The 24,197-nt window shown below is 45.5% G+C and overlaps 1 protein-coding gene and 1 long non-coding RNA gene across 7 annotated transcripts in view; one reads left to right on the plus strand and one right to left on the minus strand.

Annotated features, from left to right (window-relative positions):
• Positions 1-152: 152 nt before the first annotated feature.
• On the plus strand, positions 153-7,156 carry LOC107967634 (uncharacterized). Its single transcript, XR_001708259.3, has 3 exons — positions 153-392; positions 741-801; positions 5,182-7,156. It is a non-coding gene; the product is annotated as an uncharacterized LOC107967634 (long non-coding RNA).
• Positions 7,157-9,419: 2,263 nt separating this feature from the next.
• CORO1C (coronin 1C) overlaps positions 9,420-24,197 on the minus strand; it is an 83,197-nt gene continuing 68,419 nt past the window's right edge. For 5 of the 6 annotated variants that reach the window (XM_001147913.8, XM_016924122.4, XM_009426176.5 and 2 more), the window contains 7 exons: positions 22,991-23,172; positions 21,565-21,684; positions 18,640-18,744; positions 16,580-16,725; positions 13,273-13,330; positions 12,915-13,160; positions 9,420-11,828 (listed from right to left, as the gene is read on the minus strand). In XM_001147913.8, the coding sequence (XP_001147913.1) occupies positions 11,709-11,828; positions 12,915-13,160; positions 13,273-13,330; positions 16,580-16,725; positions 18,640-18,744; positions 21,565-21,684; positions 22,991-23,172 (977 nt within the window). In that variant the 3' untranslated portion in view covers positions 9,420-11,708. Of the gene's footprint in view, positions 11,829-12,914; positions 13,161-13,272; positions 13,331-16,579; positions 16,726-17,371; positions 17,395-18,639; positions 18,745-21,564; positions 21,685-22,990; positions 23,173-24,197 lie in introns of all 6 variants that reach the window. The other variant, XR_010148145.1, reaches the window with a different exon arrangement.

Below are 24,197 nucleotides of genomic sequence, written 5' to 3' on the forward strand. Positions count from 1 at the left end.
CCACACTAATTGGTGTAAACATATTGTCTCTGGCTGCTTTCACGTTACAGCGGCAGAGTTGAATAGTTTCATCACCTGCAAAGCCTCACAACACAAACGCTTAACGTTTCCTGAGCCTGTGGTCAATGCCAGACCCTGTGGTAGGTGCTTTGCATACATCAGCTCATATAATCCTCGAAGCTGCCTTTAGAAATGAGGAAACTGAAGCTGAGAGGGAGAATGTGCCTTGCTTAAGGGCACACAGAGTAATGGCAGAGCCAGGACTCAAGTCCAGGCACATGGAATAATGTTCTTGATCTTAACCCCTAGCCTGGGATGGTGCAGGCTGAACGGTGAGCTCCAGCACATCAGCAATTACTATATGTAAGGAAAAAGGAGTAGCTTAGCAGCAGGTAAGCTATTTCTTCTGTGTGTGTGTAATAGGGTCTTGCTCTGTGGCCTAATCTGGAGTGCAGTGGCGTGGTCATAGCTCACTGCAGCCTCAAACTCCTGGTCTCAAGCAAGCAATCCTCCTGCCTCAGCCTCCCCAATAGCTGTTACAGGAGCACACCACCACGCCCAGCTCCAAGTAATCTATTTCAAGGTGAGACTTGAGCAGTGAAATTTCCTTCTCAGAGGAGCAAATATTGCTAAGATAAATCTGGTGTATGTCGTCTGTGTGAAGACCATAAAACCACACTTCACCGCACCTGACATCTGTGAGAGTCAAAGACTCAAAGTGAATATGTTTCTGCTTCTAGGAATGAAGCCCAAGAAAAATACTCCAAGTTGCCTTCCAAGATTGAAGCAATGATATCTGAGGTGAGAGAAATATTGGGAAAAAACACAGACTCCCCTACTACAGAAACCTGTCCCTTGATGGAATGTGACGCAGGCATGAAAGTTATATTTATACTGAATGCTTATAAAGCACTCAAGATCTGTTAGGTAGAAAAGAGAGGGCACAGAAGTATATAAACAGCATAATTCAAGTGTGCTTGCATGCTGAGAGGACAGACTGAAAGAAATGCTGACGGTGCCTATCTCTGGGTGGCATAATTATTAATGCCCCTTTCCTTTTAAATATATTTTCTTTTCTGTATTTGTATACAGAAAAAATGTATATAATGATGTCTATTTTACTTTTTTTTCTTTTTTCTTTTTTTTTTTTTTTTTTTTTTTGAGACAGAGTCTCACTCTGTCACCCAGGCTGGAGTGCAGTGGCACGATCTCAGCTCACTGAAACCTCTGCCTCCTGGGTTCAAGTGATTCTCCTGCCTCGGCCTTCCTAGTAGCTGAGATTACAGGTGCTCACTACCATGGCCTGCTAGTTTTTGTATTTTTAGTAGAGACGGGGTTTTGCCATGTTGGCCAGGCTAGTCTCAAGCTCCTGGCCTCAAGTGATCCACCGGCCTCCACCTCCCAAGGTGCTGGGATTACAGGCATGAGCCACCATGCCTGGTCTACTAATTTGTTTAATTGTTACAACTGCCTCATGAGGTAGGTACTATTAGTATCCCCATTTTGTAGATTAAAAAAAATGTTCCAGAGAGGTGAAACTCGCCTAAGGTCACAGAGCTAGTAAGTGGCAAAGCCAGAGTCTGAACCTAGGGTGTCCTATGAAAGAGCCTGCATTCAATCACAATAAATATTGGTTCAATATATAAGTGATTCCAGCTCCTTGCAGACCTTGCCGGCTGTGATTGGTCTAAGAGGACCCAATTCTCCCCACCTCCTCGCAACACCGTGTGAGCCTGCTTGGGGTGTGGAGCAGGAATTGCAATCAGCAAAGCCAGTGGGTGTTAGGTTCCTCTCTACACTGGAGCCCAGTAGTGGGCTAGCCTAGGAAGCAAGAGCTGTTTATGGGTCTTCTGAGAAAAATGTGCTCCTGGTTGTAACTAACTGCCTGCTACTGTTGGAACAGCCCCATGTTAAAGCAAAAACATGGCTCATTGGGCCCCTACTTGGAGCTCTCTTACAAGTGGATCCTGAGCAACTAGAGATTTGGTATTCAAACAAACAACCTATAACCTCTTTATACTTAAATGATCATCCGTGCACTAAATTCAGTCTTCCTTCCATTCGCTGATGGATGAAAATGCCTGCAGCCTCATGGTGGTCCCCAGTCCCCAGAGGCAACACCACAGCCTGTACAGCTGCATGTGTGCAGTGGCCTATTTAATTGCGTTTTGCTTCTTTGTTGTTTCGGGGTGGGGAACTGTTCCCACCAGTGACAAGCACAGCTGTAATAAAGCCTCATATTATAGAGACAAAGAGAGGAAGGCTTGGAGGCTTGGATGCCAAAAGCCAGCGCAACTTAGCTTCAGCCTGGTATTTACCAAGCTTAGGTTGGTCAACAGTACAGTTATTAAAGAAAATGAAAAATCAAACATTTGTGGAATCCTGAACATATGTGGCTAGGCAAGGACTATAACTGACAGGCCAGGTATAGCCTGAGATTTTATAATCTATGTGTAACTTGTCAGGAACTGTTATCCCTCCCCGACCAGATGCTGGCTTCCTATGCAAACCTGTGTCCGCTTCCCTAAAAATGGGGAAGACAGGGGTGACGTCGCTTATAGAATCCCACCTCCCTTGCCAGTGGTCACTGTCCCTCCAAGGAAACTGAGGCTCCCTGGTGGCGCAGGAGGGCACAGGCGGACCGGAGCCCAGCCAGACTGCAAAGCCCATTAAAAGCCTGTTCCTTCCTCCGAGGAAAGCAAGAGTCTTGCTGGTTGTGCCGCTTGTTTCTCAGGGCAGTGGTCTTTTCAGTTGACTCACAATGGGACCTTTTGTTCGAATGAAAGCAACGGTCTCATGAAATAGAATAAGAACAGAGCTGCTCGCAAGCAAGGCCCAGAAGGGAGGAGGGGAACTCACGCCCAGCTGCCTGCCCTCCCCCGTTCCCCTGCTGCTAGGGGGGCTCACGGGCTACAGCTTGCTGATTTGAATCATCCAAAGGGGAAATGGTCCACTGTGGGCCTGCTCCAGCCAGGATTCAATTCCCTTTCTCAAATGGGAACAGAGCTCTGGGGAGTTCACTTTCGGCCCCAGATTTTCGCTGCCAATCTGGGCGGCACTAGGAACCAATTTCTGGGCTGGAGACTGCAGCATGAAGCCATTCCTCCAGAGTGGAAGAAAACAGGGGGCTCCCCAGCTCACTGGGTCTGCTTGGGCTGGGGGTAGCCAGCGCTGCTGGTCCCAGACCTGGAAGGCCAGAGGGCAAACAAATGTTAGAAATGTACTCCAGACTCCGTGATTCTTCCCCAGAGGGTAGTGGCTGAAGGAATCCATGCCTCTGGCAGACATCCTCAATCACCTGGCCTCAAAGATCCCTGGGAAGGGGTCTTTAGGGGAGAAACCTTGGTGTTGTTTGAGGAGGCCAGGGGCCTGGCAATAGAAGTCCTGGGATATTTTGTGGAATTTAAGATCAGAAATAAAGCTGGACCTTAGGCATGGACTCGGGGAGCTACAGGGACCCAGAAGCCCTTTCTTCATCACTGTGTATCTGCTCTGCCTGCGTGGTCCCTGGCTTCCCCAACTCCCAGGCCCCCATAAAGGAAAACCCAGATCTGATGCCACTGATGGTGTCTCCAAGGGGCTCATAGGTCACCTGGAGTTGACTGTGCTCTGGGACAGTCTTATTCTGTGAGCAAAGTACTGCTGGGCGGATAATGCAATATGTGCTCCCATCCCAGATAATGTCTACAAAGTACTGATTGGCACATCATGCCAGATTCTGGGGATCCTGGTGAAGGAAACCAGTGCCTGTCCTGATGCGGCTTATATTCAATTCAGGGAAGACAGTCAAAACTCCAACGAGATGATAGATCAGCTATCAGTGCTACTAAGGTGCTACGGGCACTATTTACATATGGGGGTCAGGTGAAGTGCTGGGAAGGGCAGACACTGGAGGTGGGGAAAGGATGGGCACTCCCGAGAGAACAGCACATGCGAAGCTCAGGGGTAGAAGACCTCCTGAACACAAGAGAACATCAGGAGAGGATGAGGGGCGGCAGGGCAGGCAACACGGGGCCTCCTAAGCCAGTGGTGAGGATTTAGTTTTTATTCTGAGTGGGATGGGAAACCATGGAGGGTTTGAAGCCTTAGATACAGGCATCAATGAGCTTTTTCTTAAAGGGCTACACAGTAAATATTTTAGGCTTTGTGGCCATACGATCTCTGTTGCAGCTACTCAACTCTTCAAGTATAGAGCAAAAGCAGCCACAGACAAGGCACAGTGTGTTCCAATAAGCTTTACTGATGGACACTGAAATTTGAATTTCATATCATTTTTACTTGTCACTAAATATTGTTTTTTCCCCCAACCATTTAAAAATGTAAAAAACCTTCTTAGCTTGTGGGCTATACAGAAGCTTCCGGCAGGTTGGAGTTAGGCCATGGGCCTTAGCATGTCTTCCCCCACCTTAATACCTGAAAAGGTGACTATGGCTGCAGCTCTGAGAACAGATTCAAGTGGGTGGGGGAAGCTGGGTTAGGAAGCTGTGACTGTTAACCTTGTCAACTTGACTGGGCAATGGCATGCCCAAATATCTGGTCACGCGTTACCCTGGGTGTGTCTGTGAGGGTTTTCTGGATGAAATGAACATTTGAATCTGTGGGTTGAGTAAAACAGGTTGCTCTCTCTGGTGTGGGGGGGTGGATCCATTCAGTTGAGGGCCTGAATAGAACAAAAAGGCTGAGTAATAAGGAATTCCTTGCAGGCGTGTGGCTCATGCCTGTAATTCCAGCACTTTGGGAGGCCGAGGTGGGAGGATCACCTGAGGTCAGGAGTTTAAGACCAGCCTGGCCAACATGGGGAAACCCCATCTCTACTAAAAATACAAAAATTAGCCAGGTGTGGTGGCGCATGCCTGTAGTCCCAGCTACTTGGGAGGCTGAGGCAGGAGAACTGCTTGAACCCAGGGGGTGGAGGCTGCAGTTAGCCAAGATCGTGCCACTGCATTCCAGCCTGGGCGACAGAGTGAGAGACTCCGTCTCAAAAAAAAAAAGGAATTACTCCTGCCTGCCTTCAAGCTGGGACATCAGTTTTTAGCTGCTTTCCAATCTGAACTGAAAAACTCAGCTCTCCTGGGTCTCTCTGGTTTGTTGACTGCAGATCTTGGAGCTTAGCAGCCTCCATAATCATGTGAATCAATTCCTTAAATACATCCCGATCTCTCTCTCTCTTCCCCCACGCAGACCCTATTGGTTCTCTTCTTCTGGAGAACGCTAATAGAGAGGCTCTGTCCACGCAGAAATGATGGGAGCACAGGCTGGGGGAGTCACCAGGCAGGTGTGAGAAGTAGCTGGGATATGGATGCACTGTGAAACCAGAGCCTGGGTGTGGGATACGCAAGAAGAGATGGGAGTCAAGGAGGCTCAGAGGTGGAAAAGCATGAACTTCCTCCTGTAGACAAAAGGGATAATCACTTGTGTCTCCTTCAGAGACCTTGACAGAAAACATCACTCTAGAAGCAAAACAGGGAACAGGCGGTTGGAGGCAGAGAAACCAGCTACAAGGCTGTTCGGACACTAGACTGGTATCTACATGGGGAGGCACCTGGCAGGTGGCCAGATCCCCAGATGGAATCTCCACCTTGTGGTTTATGAGGCATTCTAGGCCACTGCCTCCTGAAGACACTGCTCAGGGTGGTAAGAACTCATTTTGCATTTGGGGAGCTGTAGGTGGGGATGGTGATAAGCAGCCCAGGATTTTGTTCGCCAAGAGGTATTATTCCAACTTCCACAACCCAAATAGCATCTCTGCACGGAAATGAAGCTGCAACAGCTCCCTGTCATGGATGGGGCACTTCCCAGTTCTCAGACTTCATCACTAGAGCCCCCAAGCTTGGATGTTGTTGCTGAACTCCCTCAAGGCACTAAGCGTTAGCCTGAGCACCTCTCCTGGCTGGACCAGGGGTCACTTGCTCCATTACAGTTCTCTCCAGCCCGGTGACACTCTCACTGTAAATGCAAGTTCTCACTCAGTGAATGCCAAGACGAATGCAACCCTACCTAGTGGGGGAGAGATTAGGAAATGGGTGATGAGAGGCACAGGGCTCTTGGGAAGGGAGCCCTGCTGCTGGGGGCCTGAGAGACACCCAGTGGAGAGGAGCCTGGACAAACTTGGCAACCAGCCCCAACCACGTTCCGCAGCATTTCGGGGGCCAGGCACCCTGTGTGTGATCCCTTTCCACTGTAACCAGGCCTGCTCCCTGCTCTTCCCCTCGGAGACACAGATGACTGCTCCTCTCTGGCAGCCCAAAGCTTTCTCTGCCCCCACAACTGCCTGGGGGCCTTTGAGCCACTTCTCCCCAGTTCTGTTCCAAACCCACCAGGAAGTCCTTCCCCAAAAGTCCACTTACTCTTTGAGATCAGTGTGAGGAAGCTACTCTAAGAACAAAACTAAGCACCCGGTGGTGAGTGCCCAAGCTCAAGTGTGCAGATTTTTTCTGACAGCAGAATAGACCTGTCTACTTGCCTTCCAAGTTGAGTCCTGAAGTGGGTAACTTCCTCCTCTGACTTCTGCCCTCAGGCTCCCTGGGCAACGGCCCTGACGTTGCTTTCTAGCCCCTCACCATGAAGCCTGTTAGGGAGCCGCATGCCTCACCCTCTATCTGCCCCTCACTAAACTCAGGATCCTAAAATCTGCCCTCTTACCCATTTTCGTTCACATGAATTAAACTCCAACTACAATGAATTTGAAGGATCCCATCTGCCTCTCTAAACTCACCCCCCTCCACATTTCAGCCAATCCAACCAACTCAGCAGTCACCTTATCCTCAAGGATCTTGGGATGCGCAGTAATTCCCATCTCCCACCCAGCCCTCCTGACACTCGCCACAGGGGAACTTTCACCCGGCACACCACGGCCAGTGTCGCCTAGCGAACACACCACCACCCCACCCCACACCCCAAAGTTCGAAGTTGAGAATAAGCCATTTGCTGGTGGACTCGGTTCCCGCAGGAGGGATGAGGTCAGCTGCCATCTGCACATCAGCTGCCTAGGACTTAACATTTCACATGTCACGTTTCAAATAGAGGCAGCAGCTGCAGCTGAGATGAAGCATATCAAAGTATACTTAGCCCTTACTATATTGGAAGAAAACGTATTTCCCAGTTCCGATGACCTTCGTTTTCTGCCATATTAAAGTCTTACGTAATTTAATTTTTATATAGCCAATCTGTCTTTTCCTTTGTGATGTATTCCATTGCTTTAGGGCTTACATTTTTTCTAGTCTGAAGTGTAGATTAAAAGGGACTTTCTTCTAAATAGAAAAAGAAAAGGTTTTATTTTAACTGTGGACTCCATTAAGAATGTATATTGGTGTCCCTGCTGCCCCCACAGCTAACCAAATGTTGCTGCACCATTTCAAACATCTCCACTGATTTATGCTTATCTTAATAATTATTAACTTATCACTAATACATTAATTTTAATAATGCCTTTCTGGGAATAAATACATTTATAGGAAATTTCTAAATTCAGAAAAATAGGATTAAATAGAAATTACACACAACTTTACCTCCCTATAGCAATAACAACATTTCTGGTATTTATTCTACACATAAGTATACACTGTATATGCATATATCCTTTAAAAAGTTTGTCACAAGCCATCTGTTCGGGGTTGGTTTTACACATCTGTATTAGGAAACCTACACTTCTCACTAGAAGTTCTGGTCCTGAATGTTCTTATGAGGTCCAATGGACTTCACTTTCTTCCCCATTTTACTTCTGAATGGATAAGCCAACTAACATCATTTACTGCAGAGTGACTCCATGGGGTACAGAGCTGATGAGAATTACTTTGTAAACACACTTTTACTTTTTATGCTGACATCAGCAACACAGTTCACTGTAGGGCTCTTGGCATACACAGAAAAAAGTTGGTAGTGACATCCAGCACCCAGAAATAATATACTTTCATGTTTCAACCTAGGTAGGTATATATTTTAAACCCAAGTTGGAATTGACTTTATTTTACTATTTTTTTAATGTTTCCTATTCAATACTCTTTTTAAATGACTTTAAATAATGGAACAGTATTATAACATATGGATATGACAAGTAACTTACTGACCCCCTTCTGCAGAGTTCATTTTACTCTTCTAATTCCTGAATATACCTCCCACTAGTTCCCTGGGACAAAATTTCCAAAGGTGAGAATCTTGGGTCTTAAGAAAACCTTTAAGGCTTTTGATACACTTGCCAGACTGCCCTCTGGAAAGGCTGTCCACCCCGCACATACCCGCTTCTCGCAGGAGAGGACTGCCACCCCTACATTCTTTGGCAAGGGACTTCTTTTTAACGAATAAAAGAGCACAAAGGGCACTGTCCAGCCTGGACATCAAGGGTTGCCCGTCTGAAGCAGGAAAGGCGTGCCCTTGACGGTGACTCACATCCGTGACCCACTGCCAGCACTGGGATACTTAATGTGCCCGCAGAAAGAGAAGGGGCCACTTAGAGTTAACAGATTCTTAAGAGCCAACAAAGAGTTTTTCTGGGTGTAGAATACCAAGTACAGCAAGGGAAGTGACCTTGAAAAAAAAAATGGAAGTTCCCCCCAGACGAGGTCTGGCTGGCTGTCTGGGGCCAGCATGCTGACCTTCAGGTCTTCTGGCAAAGAATCAAGGTGGCCCGAGTGAGAAAACAAGTTAGTCATAAACAGACCACCATGCGTCTCCTGGCTGACTGCGGGCACCTCGGGTCTACAGAGAGCCCTGCCAACTTCTACTTCCTGCAGCCACGAGTGGACCAAGAACATGGCAGCCATTCTTCTCATAGACTAAAGCAACTTTAAGATAAGGCATTTGAGGAAGGGGAGCTTTATGCTGACCATTCATCATATTCAGAAAAAGCAAACAGTGGGAAATTCTTTGCTACAATCACTGAAATGTCACGAGACAATGTCATAGTGCGAAAGGGAAGCCCTGCAATTCAACTGACCCTGGAAGCCTGCTGGAATAAAAGTCACAGCTGAGCCAAGAGAATTTTGCTTCTATTGAAGAAAAAGTGCTTTCAAAGACTCTGTCAGAAAATCAACTCATAATAGTAACAGTAGCGGCCATGCAGTGAGGGTTGTTTGTGTGGCCACACAGGTATTCCTCTCATCTGAACTACATGGAATTATCATCCTCCTTTCAAGAAAAGGGACTCAGAAGGATTAGGAACCCCATCCCAGGACACACCGCTGGCAAAGGTCTGAGGCAGGATCCAAAGGCTCAGGTCTGCTGGAAGCCAAAACACAGTGCTTGACTGGCTTGGAGACCTCACTTGTACTTGAACTGAGCCACCCACACGCGCTTCCCCTGTACTTACCCCCGGAGAGGAGTATGGCACCGTGCTCGTCCACCAAAGTCAGAGAAGCTATGTCAGGCAGAGAGGTGGGGGCTGCCTCACAGACAGCCAAGGCGTGAAATAAACACAAACACCATTTTGTAATCAATGATTTTTATCTCTGAAAATGGAAGCAAGTGTTTTGACAGAACACTATGGCCACTCTATAAGAGCCGACCTAGGAGTAATTCACTGTCCTCTTCTGGGATGTCACGGCTTAAAAAAAAAAAAAAAAGACAAAACAGGAAAATAATCCACAATGCTTTGGGCACCTACTCTGAGCTTGGCTGGGCATCCATTCATTAAATAAGTCATAAGCTACAAACTAAGACCAGGGTAACTTTCCCTTGCCCTCCTGCTTCTCTTTGAACCACATGCCCTACGGTGTTTCACCACCATCAACAACTTTACTTCATTAATTCAATATCAGAACCTTAAAACACTTCTGAATCTTAGACAAAAGGTCCTCAGCAGATTACATTGATAAAGAAACAAATACAGATTTGAATATAAGTCATTGCCATTATTGTTTTCTTTACATCTCATGATCCACTTCAATATTAAACACACACACACACACACAAAACCACATCAAACATTCAGATGCCCTGAAATTGTGGAGACAGCACTCCCAGTATTGGCTGGATAAGAACATGGTCCTTTTTCTACACGGACATTACTCCAAGTTCGGCTGTCACCACACTCTGCCCTCACCCTGGCTCCCTGCATACAGACGTTTCCAGCCAGTCCCATGCCCACACCAGCACGAGCATATGCAAGAATTCCCTTCGTGGTCCCAATGGCACTACACATTTCACGTTCAATCACAGACAGCCCTTCCAAAACAGAGGCTCCTTAAATCTTGTTTCCCAAGCATGCACTATAAGAAACTGGAAATGGGGCAAAGTTCCAGCTAACCGAGGAATGAACAGGCGACCAGAGCTCAGTCTCTGGCCCCCTCCGAGTCCGGGGAGCCTCTGTGCTTTGACGCAGCCTTGGTGCGAGATGGAGAGGCAGGGCAGGTTAGTTGTGCGGAGGGACATGTTTGTATGCATTAAAGCTACAGCAGAGGTCTGCGCTCCTGTTTCTGCTTCACTCTCTATCATTCTCCTCAGTCTCAATACTCATTTAATCGCACCCTCTGGCCTTGTCTTAGCTTAATGTGGTTAGAGCTAAAAGGCAGGAAGGAAAGAAGGAATGGCTGGGGGAGCCCTGAGAGAGGTCGCAGCACATGTGAGGAAGAGGGTAGAGCAGGAGCTTTGTTGGTGGAAGGAGAGCCACTTCCTCCTCCAACACAGCATGGGGACAGCACAGGGAAACAGGATCACCCAGGGCAAATACCCCTCTCCACATGCCCACATTTTTAGTCCCCACCACTGTACTCAAGAGCTGGGCAAGCTGCTGAAAAGGGCAAGAAGGAACACTCAGCAGTACACGTCTTCCTGTCCTGGGCACCCTTGTCAAGTATTGACCAAAACCTGAAACACGATGTTTAAAGTGATGAATGCAATATGATCCTAGGTGTGTAACAAACTGCAGAAACACATGCTAGTTTGGGTTAGATTATAATCATCTGAAGCACAGGATAACCGAGAAGCAAAATTCCATTCTGGTACAAACACCCAATTTCTAGAAAAGAGAAAGGAAAGGAAGAAATACGACGTGAGCTTTTTTGATCAGAAGACTCCATGAAATGAGAGCGGTGGTAATATGAATCCACGTGATTTTTCAAGTCTTCCTGTTGCACAGTCATCAAAATGACCAGGTTTGTGCTGCAAAGGAGCCAGCACCATGTGGCTACTGCTTTGATTGTTCTCAGATGAATGTTTATACAAAATAATATCTTATCTTCATTTAGTTTATAAACATACACAGTGCTGTCCCTTTCAAATTAAGGAAAAAAAAAAACCACACACAAATACTGCAAAGTAGCAAAATACAAAGGAAAACAAAGCTACTTTTGGTTTTGGCAACATTAAAAAAGAAAGAAATATAAAAAGTAATGTGGCATTGGTCCCTATTCATTAAAAAAAAAGGGTACTTGGGCACGACACAATCAGAATTAGTTTGTTTTCTAAAATTCAGAGTATCTGGGATTTTAAAAGTAGCACTTTTTAAAAAGTTCAACAAGTCACATAACACTTAAAACATCAAAAAAGCTTTCTGATAAAAAGCTCAGCTTTTAAATCACGTTTTGTTTCTGCAAATTTGGGAGACAAATTGAGTTCTTACTGGAATGTGGCCTATCGCTGGTTGACAAATCTGAAATGGAATGTCTCCAAATGGCAGTGCCTCCCTTTCCGCCCTCCCTAGGACCACACCAACAACCAGCTCCCAAGCACAAGTTCTTGCTCCCATTTTTTCTGTAGGGGTGGGGGTGGGACCTTCAGGCTGCTATCTTTGCCATCTGCTGTTCTAACTTGGAAATACGCTCATCTTGATTGCAGATTGTGTCTTTTATAGATTTGATCTCTTTTAAAATCTCATCCAACTTGGCTTCATTTTGCTAAGAAAACAAAAAAAGGAGGCAGTGATTAAAATGCAGTAAACAAAGTTCAACACTGTTCAAAACTTGTAAGATATAAAATGTAGTTTTCTATTTTGCAAACGGCAAGCCATAGTCACCAAGTTGAAAAGAGAAGTCAAAGCCCTAGTATGTCTGGGGCTTTGAATGCAATGAGCACTGGCTGATCTATCTGAGATCCCGTGGCAAAACAACAGTGTGTCACAGTGTCACAGTGCCACTTCTGATCCCGAAGCCTGTGCATTTACTCAAACAAAGGGTCTCCTGGGTCACAGTTAGACTATAAGACAAAACAGGCTCCTTCAACAGTGTCCTACGTCCTAACCACCCCAATCATTCCATCAAGAGTAACTTCTATCTGACCAGAGAGAGGGGTGACTCTCCCAGAGGCTACAGAGCTCCTGCCATCTGTGAGGGAGGCTCCTTCTTGGGAGGGAAACCCTTGCCCTGTGTGTCCACTCCTTCTCTCTTACCCAGGACCTGCTCTCCCGGCAACAGCAGCACTCTCCAGTGGCCGCAGCGAGTCAAAGGCAGGCTTGATTCCCAATTCCCCACCCAAAGGGCTCTTGCCTAAATCCCCCTTGTTGCCAGCCCCACACCGCCAGATCCTTCTGTCGTAGCCACTCAGCTACATCTGAACACGTGCCACTCCCTCCTTCCAGGGACCTCCTCTCCCTGGTGCCTATGACCCCACACTCCCATGATATTTTATTTCTACCCAAATCAGAGAAGGGTTTAACTAGTTTGGCAAAAGACAGGAAAAACCTAAGAGGCTCCTGTTCACACTGAGAGATAGGAGGAAACTGATACCTATCCCAATCATGGTGGTTTGTGGCCACACTTGGCTCCTTTAATGAGGCTAAAGGAGCTTTAACTCCGTTAAAGGAGGCAAGTGTTGCCACAAACCACCACCATCACGTGACCGAGGACCTTCTCCCACTTTTTCATTTACTGAAAACCCCTGAGCACCCATCTGGGACAGTACTCGCCGACGCCCTGGACCACAAGGGCTTTCTAGAGGATAAAGCCTGAACCAGCCAAGCACCCCTGCACTCCACTGGTCCTCACCACACTGGCCGTGTCTGTGGTTTTCTTGGGGACGCTGATCAGGTCACACTTCTTGTTTGCAGTGGGCTTGCTATCCAGAATGTTCTTCTTGACCACCTTGAGATCCCTGTTTTTGCCTGGAATGTACCCGTGCTTCAAGGAGATGAGGATTGGGTCTGCATTCTTGCCTTCGAACCACTCTTCTGCCTCCAGCGCGGCCTCTGGCCCCGCTGTGTCAGGATACAGGTCATCTTGGAAAAGGTCAGACTACAAGACACATTTGGCACCCGTGGGTAAGGAAGAAGAAAGGCCTGGGATTTTTGAATTTTATTTTTACATTTGTTTAAAATATGGATTGTCTAGAAAACTCAGCACTCACCTTCCTGGGAACAGTCATAATAATAGGTTCACACTTTCTCTCATGAAGTTTGAAGAATCTTCAGAGGGGAAATAAAGGCAAAGTTGCATTAAGTGAAATATGAGGCTGACTAACAGGATGAATAATTAGTTTTCTACAATGCTGTCTGAAATGTCAAGTGCTTCTTTACCCATCCCCACATCTGATCCACCCCGGGAATAGGCAGAATTTAGTGTTCCCGGTTGACAGATGAGAGAACGGAAGCCGAGAGTCACTATGCTAGGAACTGGCAGACTGGAGACAAGAACCATGAGTAGAGGTCTACGTATGATGATGACAAATGCCAATTATCTGGGGGGCAGACCAACTGTGGTGGAAATAATAGCAACACTGAAACTGACTCACTTGTGAAAAAATTACCATGTCAACATACAGGAGAGAACACACATCTGTTAGATTGTATCTACAACGCGGGTACAAGGTCTTCTGCCAGCTTGAGGTGGTTGAACATGTAAGTATAAATATGACTTTTAGAAAGCAAAAGAAAACAATCCTAGGATTATGATTTTCTCATCCTAGCAAACCACATCGTACATGACACTCAAGAAAAATGTGAAACTATCCAAAATGTGGAAAGAGAATGTAAAGCCACTTGCACTGTAATACTGGAAGAAGGGAGCAAAGAGCTCTGTAATGGGGAAGAAAGGTATAACATTTTTATTTGTATCCTACAAGAGAACTAAACAGACCAGAAATGACTTCTCTTATGATGACCCTGATAAGGTCAAGCCAATTTTCTTTTTCAGTCAAGACGGGAAACAACAAAAAAAGTCTCTAAAGCTCCTGGCAAGAGAGGTAGCCTTAGTGAGCATCCTGGCCAGATCACCAGATCAAACGGCTGGTGTGCAAGGGGGGAGTTGAGTGTGGGCGTCAATGCTGCTGGGGAAATGTTTTCTGAATTCCAAGAGTTTAAGTCAGAGAAGACACAGCCACATCAAATATGCAAAACCATTTCTCCTGGAAACCTGCAGCCTTTGGCATCTGAAACTGGGCAGGAGTCCATTGAAGACAACCTGGCAGATACACCGCTCTAACGCATCAGGGGAACAAAAGCTGAGTAGAGCTCAGGGTGGTAAAGGTTTATAAAATCATCATCCTCTTTAAAAGGAAGGTTGTGTCAAATGTGCCTCTTTACTATTTCAACCAAAAACTAAAAGAGTCCCAGATAAACCAAAAACCTTTTTTTTTTTTTTTTTTTTTTTTTGGGACTGGGTCTTGCTCCATCGCCCAGGCTGGAGTGCAGTGGCACAAGCTCATTGAGGTCTTGACCTCCTGGGCTCAAGCCAAATCCTCAGCCTCTGGAATAACTGGGACCACAGGTACATACTACCACACCTGGCTAATTTTTTTAATGTTTTGTAGAGACAGGGTCTCACTAGATTGTCCATACTGCTCTTGAACTCCCAGGATCAAGTGATCCTCCCACCTTGGCCTCCCAAAGTGTTGGGATTACAGGGTGAACCACCACTCCTGGCCCAAAAACATTTTTAAAGACTGATTTAATGAAAATTCTGTGGTTAGTATAGCCAATAAAAAGACTGACTTGGCTTTGACTTCCAGCTCTACTACCAAAACCCACGAGAGTGTGACAACCTCACCAAGCCTTAAGTTCTTCATCCATAAAATGGGGATAAAAGTTACACCTACCACATGATTGTTATGAAAAGTAAGAGGTAGCAAGTAGCATATTTAGCACAGTCCTGGCATACAATAAATGCTCAAGAAACACTTCATAAATCGGAGACATTCCGAACAACTGTGTTTATAGTCTGTCGAACTTTTAGATGACAACAAATGTGTTTCGAAATACTGGATGTAATCATAAACTTGAATTCAGTCTATTTTGAACCATATTTTGATTAGTTTGGTTTAAACCACAATTTTCAATTATCTTTAACAGCTTTCCTTCATTATTCCAACTAAAAAAAAAATCACATAGAGAGTTTTGGTTTGTTTGTTTTTGTTTGTTTGAGACGGAGTCTCGCTGTGTTGCCCAGGCTGGAGTGCAGTGGCACCATCTCGGCTCACTCCGCCTCCTGGGTTCAAGTGATTCTCCTGACTCTGCCTCCCAATTAGCTGGGATTACAGGCACCCACGACCACACATAGCAAATTTTTTATTTTTAGTAGAGATTAATATAAAAAAGGGGCTTATAAAAATTCTCTTCCTTTTATTTGGAAGATGTAAGTATCAATTCTTTAATTGTGAGACCAGAACAGCAAGCGTTTTAAAAGTCCACATAAACACAGTGTTACACAAATGTTTGGTACGACCTTATATGTGATGATGTAGTGCTAATTATTCTGTTGTTTGAAATGGCCAGTGGTCACTGAGTCTCAGAGGATATATTTGTTGACTAGCATGAGAAAAAAGCCTGTCCCTTAGGAAGCCTGCTAGCATTTAGAATATGAATTTTCTAAAAATCAGAAGTAGTACAGAGAGGTAGAAATTATATCATAGCTGAACTTCCTAAATCAAGCTAACCTACCGCCCCATTATAGGACCTTTGGTTTCTCTATTTTAGGACCAGTGGGGCCCCAAATACAGTCTTGACTCTGGTTCTTCCACTCATAGGGTAGGAAAACCACCCACTTTTCCATCCCCGAGCCAGGCTCTCCCTACTTGCCCACCAGGGAACGCTGACCATGGCCTCAGCTTGAAGATTAAAGATGCATGTTTCACTATTTCAGTAGGTGTGCAATACACCCCAGCTATGCTGCTTCATTGTTGCACTTCAGTTATATGGGCGGGAAATGAGGTATTAATTCCACAGTACACACAAGGATAGAAAGACTTGGGCTTCATAGAATTTCTTGTAGCTGTATTGCTCTGGTATCACCAGGCATTCAGGTGATGATAAAAAGTGAGATGTGCCGGGTGTGGTGGTGGGCGCCTGTAATCCCAGCTACTTGGAAGGCTAAGGCAGGAGAATTGCTTGAACCAGGGAGGCGGAGGTTGCAGTGAGCTGAGATCACACCACTGCACTCCTGCCTGGGCAACAGAGCCAGACTCCGTCTCAAAAAAAAAAAAGTGAGATTTTTTTTCTTTTTTTTTCTTTTTTTTTTTTTGAGATTTTTTTCTAATGAAGAAACTCAGTTTTAGTGATATCCTTAGAAAGTGCCATCTCATGGCAATGTGTACAATTCTACTACTTTCTTGCTCAGAATGGTCAGATATTTTTGAGATCTGAAGTATATGCTAGTCTAAGTACAAATAATTGTCACACAGTTACACCAACCTAGAATACTTGACAATCTCGATTCTTTACCTGGCAATCTCACATTTGTTAACATCAAGTCCCCTCTTGGGCATGTAACCCATCCCTCTCTGAGGCTCCTTGCTGCTGAACGTGTTGAGGTAGTGGACGTACGGGGATTCATCCGTGATCTCAAAATAGCGAATACTGCTGTCACCCTGTAAGAAACCAGAGACAAGTCTGTGTCTGATTGTTAACTGAAACATCTGGATTATGGGGGTGTCTCTCTCCTCTACAAACCCAGCAGTAGTTGGGACCCCGCTTCAGTAGCTGACCTTTTCTTCCTCATAAAGAGGCTTGCCTAAAGCATATAAAAGTTTCTTTTCCTCACAAAGTAACCCCTTACTTATCAAATGCTAGCATGCCTTTTAAGTGGTCTCCTCAGCCTCCTGGCTCCTGGCTCTAATTTTACTCCCCTGAGCCTAGGCACCAGGCCAGGGTTAGGGCAAAAATGTTAATGCCTCTGCCAAACAGCTACATTGCAATTCAACTTTGAAAAACAAACAAACAAACAAAGACTAAGAGGACTGCTGAGAATGCAATTATTGATTTAAGTATTCATTTACTGGCATAACGCAATGCTGTTCACAGACCTAAGGGCACCAATACCAGGCACTGAGATGATGATAAAAAGTGAGATTTTTCTAATGAAGAAACTCAGTTTTAGTGAGTATCCTCAGAAAGTGCCATCTCATGGCAATGTGTACAATTCTACTACTTTCTTGCTTAGAATAGTCAGATATCTTTGAGTACTGAAGCATATGTTAGTCTAAGTACAAATAATTGTCACACAGTCACACCAACCTGAACAATGACGGCAATCTTGTCTGGCAGAGAGGAGATATACATATATGTAAGAAAGAAGAAGACAAAAATAGCTAGGTGGTATCATGCCTCAACAGTGCTCCCAGTTCTCATGATTTCCATTTGTCTCAATGACTGAGATATCTAAAGCAATGGAAAAGAAGCTAAACCCTTACTAGTCATTTCTGCATGCCCAAAAGAATTTTCCATCTCATGTTACTAATATCTGAGTAACTGCTCATTTTGTTTGTTTTAATTCAGTCAAGGGCAACAACAGCAAGGTAAATGCACTTAACACCTGTTAACATCTGCAGTAAAATGGCTTTCAAGGAAACAGACAAGATCTCCATTTCTAAAACAATGACCTATAAAAATGTAAAGCAGGTCTGCAGCATGCTCAATCAGCTATGAAAAGCAAACACCAGCTTTACCACCCAGTGAAGGGCTATCTAACAGGTCTAGGGACTACCTCAACAGCTCCACTGTTATTAATTCATTTATTTCAACTACAAAAAGTTCTAAGGGAAATTGAGCCTACAAGAAAAAAAAGGGAATTATAAGGTTCCCACTTACAAAAATGAAATAATAAAGCTACCCACAGTCTAGGTATGCTGAGCTCATAAGGCAGGAGGAAGGTTTTTGGAGTTCAGTTTGGAGTCTCCCTATAACTGTTATCACCCCTGAGCTTTAGTCAGGCCTCATATCTTCAAGCCCAGAGCCCTAGCACTGAACCCCAGGAACAAGAACCCTCTGGAGAGTCTCTGAGGCCCTCAAAAGTTTGCATCCACAAAGCACCATTCTCCTTCCAAGTCCATGGTGTGTGGTACTAAGTATACACATGCTCATCTAGGGTTATCCAACAAATTTCAGCATTAGATGTGGCCAACTGGTTGCCCATCCCTGACATAAGTACAGATAAATCTAAAATCACCAATCAGGTAGCACTGCTAGGTGAAGATGAAACACCAGTGTATCTTCTTTTTTTCACAAGAGTGCCCTGATTGGAGCATTTTCCCCAATACCCCAGCCCAACCACTGCTTTAGTCAAAAGTATGCAACATGGCGTGTTATCACTGCACAACTGGCAAGCTGCACACAGTCCAGTCTCAAGACCTAAAAATACCAAATTATCTGTCCTTGGCTTATAACATACACACACAAATTAGAAAAATTAAACAGATACAACACATTGCCCGTCCTCTAAATCTCTGAAGGATAAATGTTTCCACTTACAGGATTTAACACCAAACATCAAAATTACTGTTTACCTTTCCACATAAGTAAATGATGCTGGTGTCAGGGTCATAGAAAGGCAGCAACACCCCATTGCTAGTGTCCATCTCATGAAGTGCAATTGGTTCCTGCATATTTTTCTGGGGGGAAGATAATAATAATACATATATGTGTGTGTATACATTTTTTTAAAAATAAATTTTTATAACCTTATTATATATTCTTCTATCCCAATTAAGCGAGCCATTTTCCTAGAATAACAGAAGTTTGAACTATGCACATACAATACTCATACATGGAAACAGCAACAGGAACGCTAAATGAGATCCAACTCACAAAATTTCACTGATTTGACAACATAATGCGCGCATACATCAGCGTGATTTCATGACAATGATGAGAAAGCCCTTCTCCTTTGTTACTGTTTTCTTTCTTTTTTTTTTTTTAAAGACCGAGTCTCCCTCTGTCGCCCAGGCTGGAGTGCAGTAGTGCTATCTCGGCTCACTGCAACCTCCGCCTCCCAAGTTCAAGCGATTTTCCTGCCTCAGACTCGCAAGGGCTGGGATTATAGATAGGCACATGCCACCACCCGTGGCTAATTTTTGTATTTTTAGTAGACACAGAGTTTCACCATGTTGGCCAGGCTGGTCTCCAACTCCCGGCCTCAGGTGATCCAGCCACCTCAGCCTCCCAAAGTGCTGGGATTACAGGAATGGCCACTGCGCCCACCCTATTTTGTTTTTTAAAAGTACTTCTTTAATTATAAAATATGTGTGCTTTTAAAAAGTTGAAAGATATAAAAAAGAACATAAAAATCATTCCATATTCCAAAATCCTACAGCCCAGTGGGTGGCAGAAGCTATTATCATTTTGATCTATTTCCTTCCGACACATGTACACACAGAGATTGAGATAGAATGTATGTTGTATTTTTCCCCACTTAAGCTAATTATGAACATTTTCCCAAGCATGACTATTTTGATTTAGACAACTGATCATATTATTTATGAAATATGAACTTATTTCCCAAATCCAAAACACTAGATTCTTCATTCTTTTTAAAAAATATAGTCCCCTCCCTCTCCCCTTCCCCCTCCCCCTCTCCCCACGGTCTCCCTCTCCCCACGGTCTCCCTCTCCCTCTCTTTCCACGCTCTCCCTCTGATGCCCAGCCGAAGCTGGACTGTACTGCTGCCATCTCGGCTCACTGCAGCCTCCCTGCCTGATTCTCCTGCCTCAGCCTGCTGAGTGCCTGCGATTGCAAGCGCGCACCACCACGACTGACTGGTTTTCGTATTTTTTTGGTGGAGACGGGGTTTCGCTGTGTTGGCCGGGCTGGTCTCCAGCTCCCGACCACGAGTGATCCGCCAGCCTCGGCCTCCCGAGGTGCCGGGATTGCAAACGGAGTCTCGTTCACTCAGTGCTCAATGTTGCCCAGGCTGGAGTGCAGTGGCGTGATCTCAGCTAGCTACAACCTCCACCACCCAGCCGCCTGCCTTGGCCTCCCAAAGTGCCCAGATTGCAGCCTCTGCCCGGCCACCACCCTGTCTGGGAGGTGAGGGGCATCTCTGCCTGGCCGCCCATTGTCTGGGATGTGAGGAGCCCCTCTGCCCGGCTGCTCAGTCTGGGAAGTGAGGAGCGCCTCTTCCCGGCCGCCATCCCGTCTAGGAAGTGAGGAGCGTCTCTGCCCGGCCGCCCATCGTCTGAGATGTGGGGAGCGCCTCTGCTCCACCGCCCCGTCTGGGATGTGAGGAGCGCCTCTGCCCGGCCAGGACCCCGTCTGGGAGGTGAGGAGCGTCTCTGCCTGGCCGACCCGTCTGAGAAGTGAGGAGCCCCTCTGCCCGGCAGCCGCCCCATCTGAGAAGTGAGGAGCCCCTCCGCCCGGCAGCCGCCCCGTCTGAGAAGTGAGGAGCCCCTCCACCCGACAGCCGCCCCGTCTGAGAAGTGAGGAGCCCCTCCGCCCGGCAGCCACCCCGTCTGCGAAGTGAGGAGCGTCTCTGCCCGGCAGCCACCCCGTCCGGGAGGGAGGTAGGGGGCAGCCCCCGCCCGGCCAGCCACCCCGTCCGGGAGGGAGGTGGGGGGTCAGCCTCCACCCGGCCGCCACCCCATCCGGGAGGTGGGGGGGCGCCTCTGCCCTGCCACCCCTTCTGGGAAGTGAGGAGCCCCTCTGCCCGGCCACCATCCCGTCTGGGAGGTGTACCCAACAGCTCATTGAGAACGGGCCATGATGACGATGGCGGTTTTGTGGAATAGAAAAGGGGAAAAGGTGGGGAAAGGATAGAGAAATCAGATTGTTGCTGTGTCTGTGTAGAAGGAAGTAGACATGGGAGACTTCATTTTGCTGTGTACTAAGAAAAATTCTTCTGCCTTGGGATGCTGTTGATCTATGACCTTACCCCCAACCCTGTGCTCTCTGAAACATGTGCTGTGTCCACTCAGGGTTAAATGGATTAAGGGCGGTGCAAGATGTGCTTTGTTGAACAGATGCTTGAAGGCAGCATGCTCGTTAAGAGTCATCACCACTCCCTAATCTCAAGTACCCAGGGACACAAACACTGCGGAAGGCCGCAGGGTCCTCTGCCTAGGAAAACCAGAGACCTTTGTTCACTTGTTTAACTGCTGACCTTCCCTCCACTATTGTCCTATGACCCTGCCAAATCCCCCTCTGCGAGAAACACCCAAGAATGACCAATAAAAAAAATAAAAATTTAAAAAAATTTAAAAAATAAAAAATATATATATATAGTCAACAGCCTCTTCAGGAGTATCAAAAGTATGTCTTTGAAATACATTTACCAGTAAGTCTCCAACGAGGATAAGAACTTCACATCCAATCTAAGACAATCAGGCGTTTAGAAAACTACACTAAGAATCCCATAATCTACTTACTCACTGGAAGACCTGCTCAGAACAGAGAGAAAGCTCAAGTGAAAGCAAGTGGAAAGGCTGGGGAGGGCGTACCGGATTCCAGAGAGCCAGCTGCCGCTCGCTCATGCGGCTGAACCCAGTGGTGAAGACATTGCCATCGGCCAGGAAGATGGCTCTCATGGGTCTTGCTCCTTCATGTGCTTTCTCCTTCTCCTGGAGAGCAAAAAGGCACATGCCACACATTAAACTGCAAGAAGACAAGGTGAGTGGAGAAACTCAGGCACAGATCCAACCTCACCAACTGCCATTCATGTTCACCTGGGTGTGGGAGGGAGGTCAGTGTTAACCATCCCCCTTCCCCAGATGAGGAAACAAAGAGATACTATGTGATCTGGTCAAGGTCCCTCTGTGAGGCAGCAAGAATGCCAGGATTTAACTCAGAAGACTCGCTCTCTCCACCATATCCTGCTGCCAACCCAAGTCTATGCACTGCGAAAATAAAACACATGAAAGGACTCTGACAAATGTTTGTTTCTCAAGAGGATAATAACATAAGGAGATTAGGCATGCCCTACCATTTCTACCAATATCATAGGGCAGAAAGAAGCCTTGTCTAGTTAACGCTTTCCTTGACCTCAGTAGTTTAATGAATGCACTAGGACAACCCTTAGAAGATGTCGGGTGGAGAAAACACTTAACACAGGGTTGGGCAAGTCCCCAGGGCTCAGTAAGCACCAGCTACTATCATTGCCCAACTCTTGAAAAGAGATGCAGCCAAAGAACAACCACATCTCAGGAAGGGCCTCAGAGTGTGGCAAATGAGGACTTCTCAGACTTACTATGTGTAGTTTCAACACTGACTGAAGACCCAAATGTCCATCTTTTGTCAAGGTATGTGATTTTGTTGAGGTCCAGTTTGGGTGGCAGAAACTAAGACACTGAGCTGATGAGAGAACCTGTTGCTTTTCGCCCCGCGCATTTATTTATTTATTTATTTTTGTATTTTTAGTAGAGACAGAGTTTCACCATGTTGGCCAGGCTGGTCTCAAACTCCTGACCTCAAATGATCCACCCACCTCGGCCTCCCAAAGCGCTGGGATTACAAGTGTGAGCCACCATGCCCGGCCACCTGTTGCATCTTTAACAGCTGTGTTTGGAAAAGGGTGAGGAATTGATTCATCAATATTCAATACTAAGCTGCAAAATCAGGAATGCAGCCAATTGGTTTAATTGATCAAGACTTATAAACTCTTAAGGACTCTAGTGAACTGATACAAACTATTTCTTTGTGAAAAAAGGCTACAAAGTGAGAGACTTGAGTAAAAGCTGGAAAATTTACAACTCTGGAGAGAAGCACAACTGGGGAGACAGAAGCCTTTATAAGCCTTCTCTTATTCACAGTTGGTGTCTACACACAACAAGGTCCCACTGACCAGTACTGCTGCCTGCCTTAAAAAGCAGAAAGCTCACACTCACTCAAGTGCTCCAACTACTGAGTTTTCATCCTAGGAATACTCACAGCAACAATCTCTTGTTTCCTGGGATCAATGACTCTCACTTTCTTGTCTTTGGAAGCTGTGCAGATCAGACTGCCATTCCGGTTCCAGCTCACATTGTAAATCATGTCTGAATGCATATCGTCCAAGTTTATAAGGGCTTCCCCTGTTCCCACATTCCAGATGATAATGGCATTATCACAACCTAAAACAGGCAAAACCATCAGAGATTAGAAGATTAGAAACACCTATGTAACACACTCAGAAAACTACAGATACAGTGAGAATACATATATGTATATGCAGAGAGAGAGAGAGAGAAAGAGAGAGAGAGAAAAGATGCGGCTGATTGTCAGAGGCCCTACCAGAGGCCCTACTTACTAACAGCGTTAAAAACTGAAGTGACAAAGAAAAAAGTTTGTATAAAAGTAATAAAAGTGTTAAAGTAAAAACACAACTTGTTAAGTTTGGGTTCATATGAAACAATCAACCAAACAAAAACAAAGAACCACACCAAAACAGAACCCTATTTTCTTTAAAGAGTTAACTGGGCTGGTAGACCCAAGTGACTTCAAGTTTCCTTTCTAGTAAAACAAGCATCAGGGTGTTGCTGCCAGCTTTGGGAGACCCCTATTAGGCAAATACGCTCCTTCCTTTTAAAGAAAACTTTGATTTTCCCCTGCTATACAATTAGTACATGTATACTATAAAGAACATATATAAACAAAAGGAAAAAAAATCACTTTTAATCCCACCACTCAGAGAGAAGATCATTATTACTTTTTTGATGTTTCTTTCCGAAAGATATTTCTGTGCACATACATAAATTATTTTACATACAGAGATGGGTTCATACACTTTACACATGGGCTGCTTTCTGCACTTGGTGGTAGGCTGTGACCCTTTTCACGTGCCAAATAAACTAAAAATAAAAGGTTTAAATGACTGTTTAGGGCACTCAACAAAAACTCTGGGTGGCAGGTTATTCAAATCAGTGAGACTCTAAGACACAGCTTTGGGATATTAAAGATGGTACAACAGTGGAAGGGAAAAGCCAAGAGTAAGGCCTGTTTGCTCACAACAGATCTGTACCTTTAAATGAAGAGAAAAATAGGCCAAGACTGCTCTGATCATGGTGAGAAGCCCAAACTGTAATCAAGTAGCTACATGGATTCAGAAACGGATTCTGAAAGAAGCCCACGATGTCAACTCATTCACCACCTCAGCTCA

The sequence above is a fragment of the Pan troglodytes genome, chromosome 10, assembly GCF_028858775.2.
Source record: "Pan troglodytes isolate AG18354 chromosome 10, NHGRI_mPanTro3-v2.0_pri, whole genome shotgun sequence".
Taxonomy (NCBI): domain Eukaryota; kingdom Metazoa; phylum Chordata; class Mammalia; order Primates; family Hominidae; genus Pan; species Pan troglodytes.